At 57.3% G+C, this 7,828-nt stretch overlaps 1 protein-coding gene across 1 annotated transcript; it reads left to right on the forward strand.

Moving 5' to 3' along the window:
* Window positions 1-2,252: 2,252 nt before the first annotated feature.
* LOC125525663 (anthocyanidin 5,3-O-glucosyltransferase-like) lies at window positions 2,253-4,021 on the forward strand. The gene has a single exon (XM_048690663.1). It carries the CDS (start codon window positions 2,349-2,351, stop codon window positions 3,771-3,773), a length of 1,425 nt encoding a protein of 474 aa, XP_048546620.1. The 5' UTR covers window positions 2,253-2,348; the 3' UTR covers window positions 3,774-4,021.
* Window positions 4,022-7,828: the final 3,807 nt, after the last annotated feature.

Raw genomic sequence — 7,828 nt, forward strand, 5'->3', positions numbered from 1 at the left:
TGGACGCGGCACGGCTAGCGGAGGCTGAAGGGCGGGCCCGCGGGTAGGGAGTGGGCTGGCGACGGCCGGGGGGATGCCGCCGCGCGGCGCGGCTATGTCAGGGCGCGAGCGGAGGGGGGGTGGGAGCGGCAGCGTCGCGCTTGGGGGCCATGGCGCAACAGGGAGAGGAGGCACGGTGGCCGGACACCCGGCACCGACGGCACCGGACGGGGTCACGGCAATCTCTGACGAAATGGCGGGTAGAAAGGCAGCGTTAGCAACCGTTGAGAGAGAGCGGCGGCTGCGGGGGACGAGGCTGGTTGTGTTTGTGGGGGCAGCTGGCGAGAGGAGAGCCTGCATGTAAGGGTTGCCCGCCCTAGGCGCAGAAGTGAAGGCGGTGGGTGAGGCAGGTTCGGAGGGAGTAATGCAGGCGCCCGCACCCGCGGCGCATGCGGTGTCACCCACGTGAGCGACAGTTCGGATGGGATCGACTCTGGCCAGGAGCGCGACAGCGGCGTCGGGGTCCGGACCCGACCAATCGCAACTGAGAGGAGAGGTCAGCGGCGTGGGTAGGGGGAGGAGCGGGGGCTCCTGCTACGCCGCACGGACAGGACAACGAATTGACAGTGGTTTAAGCCGACTGCGACGGGGGGCGTTCGCCGCTTTTACACCGGACTGGCGCAAAAGGCGCCGCGCGCGGGCCGTGCATTTACTGGACGACGCCGCGTCAGCAACGGCATCTTGGAGAGAGGCATGGAGGCAAAGGTTGACGGCGACGAGGAGCCCTGGCGAGACCATGACCAGGAACTTCGCAACAGCATCGCTAGCAACGCGGACCGAGAACACACGCAGCCGAACTTAGACCGCCTGCAGCCGCTCGGACGACGAACAGAAGAAGTAGGAGAGGAGGGAGGCAACGCCGTCGCAGTAAAAGCAGTTAGCGACGAACGGCACCACGACCCACACGGTGCCCGGCGCCGATAGGGATGGAAACTCCACGGCGTTGAAAGGGACCCCGGAAAGGAAAGAAGCAACGACGCGGGAATGAAAGGCGATACCTGGACGGGGGACAAGGTCAACGCTGGCGGGGCGGTGCAGCACGACGGGGCACCCAGCAGCAGCATTGGAGGCCGGGCAAGGGCCAAGGGACGGAGCCGGCATCGGTGGTTGTGGTGACGGGAGGATGCGGGAGCTGCAACGGGCGTCCGGCGGATCGCCCGCCGGGTGTGAGTCGCGGGAGCAACTCATCTCTCTCCCAGCCGGTGCTTGGATCTATTCCTTTGTTTTTTGCCAAATGATCTTTATTTCTAAACAGTTTTCAACTAGACAATGAACTATTGAAGATACCATGAACCGTGTTTCGTCCCATGACCATATGACCACTGCCGGAGCTACGTGTTGGTAAAATCGGCCCTGACCCGGCCAGCTCATAGCAATTATAGTGGAGATTAGTAAACTCAGCCATGAGGTTGAAAATTATGGGTCTTCCTTTGTGCCGGTCCGCCCAATTTTGCTACCGTAGCTCCGCCACTGCATATGACCCTGGCCGTTTTGTAGCACCGTTGCAAGCAGCTGGTAGCAAAAAAGCAAAGCTCCGTCGTCCCGGATTGCACACGGCAACGACCTGGTGATAATTTAGTCAGGTCCTCTGACTTTCGATTCTACCCCGTCGTCAGAAAATGAGTAATGTAGGAGCGAGCACCGGAAGTGCCTCCTCAAACACTCTCCCCGCGCGGCTATGTGCCGTAGACACACCCGAAAGAAATATAAAAGCGTTTGTATATTTTTTTAAAGCATTTTCAACGGCCGCACAAAAATTCTGCATCCAATAAACGTTATAACGCGTCACTATAGCATTTTTAGTGCGCTGGTACAAACTTTGCTTTGGCAGGCACCAAAAACGCGCGTCTAAAAAGCAGACATTGCAAAATGTGAAGCGCGCACAATCCGACACCTAAAATATGCTGCGCGCGATAGCGTTTTTCAGCGCGCGCCTAAAAACTTTTAGGCGCTACAACTTTTGTTGAAGCTGCCGGCGTCAAAAAAAATAAACTTTTAATGCGTGGAGCTTTTTTTGGGCGCATATGGAAGATGAGCTTACGGAGGGTGGCTGACAGTAACTCTGATCACATGGGATAAAAACTCTTTCAGTCCAGTGTATCGTCAGTCCTGCGTGCTGACCGGCCCAGTCTGTCGTCGTCGCTGATTGCATACGGCAACGACCTGACCTGATGATAATTTAGTCAAGTACTCTGACTTTTTTATCCTACTCCGTTGGCAGAGCACCACCGGAAGTGCCTGTGCGGTCGAGCCGTTTCGCGCGTCCTCCTCAAACACTCTCCCCGCCCTCCTTCCCCCCGCTCTGGGCCATGGCGGCGTCGGCGAAGACCTTCGTGCTGTACCCGTCGCTCGGCGTGGGCCACCTGATCCCCATGGTGGAGCTGGCCAAGCACCTGCTCCGCCGCGGCCACAGCGCCGTCCTCGCCGTCGTCGACCCGCCGGACGGCGACCCCGCCTCGGCCGCCGCCGTGGCCCGCCTCGCCGCGGCCAACCCTTCCATCGCCTTCCGCCTCCTCCCGGCCCCTCCCAGCCCGGACCCCGCCGCGCACCCGGTCAGGCGCGCCCACGACACGCTCCGCCTCACCAACCCCGCGCTCCGGGCCTTCCTGCGCTCCCTGCCGGCCCCCGCCCACGCGCTCCTGCTCGACATGTTCTGCGTCGACGCGCTCGACGTCGCCGCTGACCTCGCCCTCCCCGCCTACTTCTTCTTCGCCTCCGCCGCCAGCGACCTCGCCGTCTTCCTCAACCTGCCGTACCTCTACCCCGGCCTGCCCTCCTTCAGGGACACGGGCGACGCGCTCGTGCGCTGCCCCGGCATGCCGCCGATCCGCGCGGTGGACATGCTGGTCACGGTGCAGGACAAGGAGAGCGACCTCACCAAGGTCCGGCTGTACCAGTTCAAGCGCATCGCGGAGGCGAGGGGCGTGCTGGTCAACACCTTCGACTGGCTGGAGCCCACGGCCCTGAAAGCGCTCGCCGGAGGCGTCTGCGTGCCCGACCGGCCGACGCCGAGGGTCTACTGCATCGGGCCATTGGTCAACGGCGGCGAAGCGAGCGGGGGCGGCGAGAAGCGGCACGAGTGCCTCGCGTGGCTCGACGCGCAGCCGGAGAAGAGCGTCGTGTTCCTCTGCTTCGGCAGCAAGGGCGCCTTCTCGGCGGCGCAGCTCAAGGAGATCGCTCGCGGGCTAGAGAGCTCCGGGCACCGGTTCCTGTGGGCGGTGAGGAGCCCGCCGGAGGAACAGAGGGAGTTCCCCGAGCCGGACCTCGATCGGCTGCTCCCGGCGGGCTTCTTGGAGAGGACGAGAGGCCGGGGCATGGTGGTGAAGAACTGGGTGCCGCAGGCGGAGGTGGTGCGGCACGAGGCGGTCGGCGCCTTCGTGACGCACTGCGGGTGGAACTCGGCGCTGGAGGCGATCATGTCCGGGCTGCCGATGATATGCTGGCCACTCTACGCCGAGCAGGCGCAAAACAAGGTGTTCATGGTGGAGGAGATGAAGATCGCCGTGGCGTTGGAGGGGTACGAGAAGGGGACGGTGAAGGCGGAGGAGATTGAGGCCAAGCTGAGGCTGGTGATGGGGACGGAGGAAGGGGGGAAGCTCAGGGAGATGCTTTCGGCGGCGAGGAAGATGGCGTCGGACGCGATCGGCGACGGCGGGTCTTCCGAAGTGGCATTTGCCCGGTTTTTGAGTGATTTGGAGAACGGCAGCATGGAGAATGGAGGATGCAACAATTGACAGATGAACTGTGGAAGGATGGTAGCGACACCTTACACAATTCAGATAATAATGCAGATTTTCTGATCAGCATAAGAGAAAAATATGACTTTGTTCATCATAGATGATTATTGTGCTGTCTTTGCATTTGAATTTTTTACATGTACGCATAATTACAGCTCAAATTACTTCCGATCTTTCTGAAGGCATTTGGGCAATGCGTCTTTGATTACAACAATAATAACATCATCAATAAGAGCATATGCTAATTACCAGCAGCTCCTGTGACACGAATACACCAATTTTCTGTATCTAGTGCACCAGGGCTCATTGTTCACATATACTGTATTATACCGGTCAAATTGAATAATGACCACATTACATTATCACGGAGGCATGTGTTACTTTGTCCTTTGTCCTAGCTCTTCTTTTCCACCAGCATAAGAGAAAAATGTGACCTCTGTCTCCATTTCGGAGCTCTAACTCCATTTTTCATGAAATGTGCGCTCCATATTATAGGTGGCCAAACGGGCCGGGATAGCTGGGCCGGCACGGCACGTGCTAAACGGGCCAGGCCCGGCATGCGGCACACCAGGGGCCGTGCCTGGGCCTGAAGGCCGAGCACGTGGGCCGGCATGGCACGGCCTGATTATCGTTTTTTATTATTTTTTACGTATCCTAATGTGGCCCAACAGGTAAAAATAGACTAAAAACGCCCAATGCGCAAAATAGGTGGCAGATTAGCGGGCCTAGCGTGCTTGTGGGCCAGCCTGATTAGCATATGGACCGTGCCTGGGCTGCATGCTGCAGCACGCGGGCTGGCATGGCACGGCCCGTATAATAATCGTGCCTCGGCAGGCCGGACCATGCCAGGCACGATTAGGATGGGCCGGGCCAGGCCGAACCGGCCCGGCCCGTCTGGCCAGCTATACTCCGTATCCCAGCCTGATTCACGAAATATGGAGCAGCACACTTCATCTGCATTTGGATATTGCGGCGGTTGTGCGCAAGCACAAAGTCATTATAATGCGCCCTTCCTAACACCTGTTGTTGGCTCATAGGTCATAGGTTGTTCCCCAATAATCTAAAATTCAAACCAACTTCATTCCTAATAATTTGGACAGATAATTAGTTGTACTGTGACTTACATTGACAGAACAACTAATAATTAGTTAAACTCTAAACTAAATGGCTAACTAGTCTAAAACCCCTACCGGTTCAGTTGCAAAAACTCTAGTGGTGGACATGCCAAACTGTAACAACCTCTCGTCCACGGCTAGTTAAGTTGCACTGAGGGCCATGCCATTGCAATCGGATTAACATTACTTGCAGTTGCAAGTCTGGTGGAGAATTTTCTGCATGCTAAGAAACAGACAACAGAGGGGGCAAGAGCAACTCCAATGGAGCGACCTAAACGGACGGCGATTTCGTCTGCTTTTTGTCCGTTTGGGTCGGCCGCCCGTCCGGCGTCCAGCCTCTTTTAGATTTGGATCGGCACGGGACCCACCGCGCCGACCCCTTTCATGTCCGCGCGCAATTTTTAGAAAAAGGCCCACGGCCATAGATCAGCCAGCGGCCATGTCGTCGCCCTGGTTTTGGCGCTCCAACGTGCGCGGGGAATTGAGCAGCCTAGCGCGCTGGTTTTGGCGCGCCGCGTCCAACGCGCGTTATTAAGAAGGCGTTCCCTCCACACTCTGTCGGCCGCCCACTTGCTTCGCCGCCTCTCACTCGCCTCGCCGCCTCTGCGCCACCATGTCGATGCGCCGCCTGGGTGCTTCGGGTTTTTCCGGAGTCCGCGAGTGCCACTCCAACGCCTTCTCCTCCGAAATCTGGTTTGGCGAAAAACGCCTCAGTGTCGACACCTTCGACACCGCAGAGGAGGCGGCCCGCGCGTACGACGCGGCGGTGTGGCGCCTCCCGCTACCTCGTCGGGAGATGAATTTTCCCGACGTGTCAATGAGCCAGCGAGCGCAGGATCTCGAGCCTTTCCCGTGGCTTTTCACCGACGAGGATCGTCGTAACAACTGGATGTGGCAGCGTCGTCTCGCCATCGCCGAGATGGACGTGGAAGCCATGGCGGTGTGGCGTGAACGCTTCCCGCAGAACATCGTCAACGAGCGCCAGTTCTACAAGCAACGGAGGACGGAGAGGGAGGCGAGGAGGACAGAGCGAGCCGCTTATCGGAAGGACAAGCGTGTACGGAAGCAGGCCGCTCAATTGAACATGAAGCTAGGAGAAACGTCGTCCTGGGACTCCAAGGACGAGCGGTATGCTGACGCTTACATTCAGACGTCGGAGAAGAACATTACCGAGTCGAAGTCGGAAAACGACGAGTAGTTGATCTTTTCTTTTAGCAGTCTATGCTATGAATTATGTATGTATCCTTATATTATCCGGCCACCCCGGCGGGTAGTTCATCTTTTCTTTTAACAGTTAATCCTTGGTACTATCTATGTTGAATTGGCGGGCGGCGTCGACGACGAAGGAGGCGGGCGAGGGTGCATTGTTGGATGGGAAGAGGGCAATGTGCTATCGGGCTCGGGGAGGGGAGAGGGCGAGCGTGCGCGCGTACGTCTCGTGTCCACGCCGACGCAAATCCGGCTCAAAAATGGGCCAGGAGTGAATCGCCCGTGGATGAAAAGCGGACACGTATCCGTTTGGGTCGACGCAAATCCAGCTTAAAAATAGACCGGGAATGGATCGCTCCCGGACGAAAAGCGGACGCGTGTCCATTTGGGTCGGCGCATTGGGTCGTCTTTTATGTCCGCGCTGATCCAAACGAACGGCGATAGACGAAATGGGTCGCTCCATTGGAGTTGCTTTAAGTATTGAACTGGCAGCCAAGACAAAAAATAAATAAAAAGGATGAATGATCTGGGATGGCCACTTGTAGAATAACAGAGAAAAAAAGACGAATGAACTAGCTACCTTTGGATTTAGACAGCATAAATTGAAAAAAAAAGTCCTGGTAAAGAAACAGAAAGAAAATAAGACTTGACACAAGGCCCATAACTAGACAACCCATAAAAAATTGAAAAGGTTAGATGAGAGGGACACGGAGTATCTTAGCTCGGATGAACAGTAAAGACACCCAAAAATTCTAAAAATAAAAATAAAAAATGATGTTTTTTGGGGCAAACATTGACAATTTTTTTAGGAAAAGGCGATGAAAAAATCAAAGAGAGAAAAAGATTACAACCAACATAAGGTTGGATGAAGAAAGAGTGGACGACATAATCTTACTTTTTTTTTGAATGGGAGAGGATAATATTAAACCACTAAAGATGTGGGCATTATAGAGCACAAAAATTTACGATACATGTATAGGATGCACTCAATGTGTACGAGCTTGTTTCATGGATGTATTAGAAATGATACCCTGGAATGGATGTAAAGCGAAGCAAATTGCTTCCCCGCCGAGAGCCGAAGTTTGTGTGGATTGTAAGGCCAATTCCACCGCGCGACCCTATCCTGTCCGGTTCCGTTTGTTTGGGGTAAAAGGAACAAAGGAGGCGGCCCAGCGCGCGACGGCCCAGACCCATCTTGTCCGTTTTGTGTCCGGACCGACCCATTTCGAGCGCAAACTTGCGCCGGGTTTGGGTCGCGACGGCCACCAAACGGACGCGCGCTCGTCCGCGTTGGGGCCGCGTGGCAGGCGGCCACCCACCTCCCACCCACCCACATCAATGCGCACGAGCGGACGGCCTCACCTGTCATCCGCACGTCGAGCGGTCACCGTCCTTCTTTAAGTGGGAAGCGTGGACGGGTCGTCGTCCACACTGCCCCACGCCACCCAGCGGCCTCCTCGAACCCCGACAGCGCAGAAACCCTAGCCTGACTCCTCCTCGAGCTCGCCGGCCGCCCACCTCGCCATGGGCTTCTGGAACGGCAAGGGCAAGCACGACCGTGAGGCCGGCTCCTCCTCGGGGCGCCGCCGCGGCTCCGTGAAGAAGGAGGAGCCCGCGTCTCCGTCGCGCTCCTCCCGTCGGGCCCCCGCGCCAACGCCGCACTCCTCCCGTCGAGCCCCCGCGCCGGCCCCCTTCACCATTGCCCCTAGGCCCTCCGGCGAGCGCGAC

The sequence above is a fragment of the Triticum urartu genome, chromosome 1 (genome assembly GCF_003073215.2).
Source record: "Triticum urartu cultivar G1812 chromosome 1, Tu2.1, whole genome shotgun sequence".
NCBI lineage: Eukaryota > Viridiplantae > Streptophyta > Magnoliopsida > Poales > Poaceae > Triticum > Triticum urartu.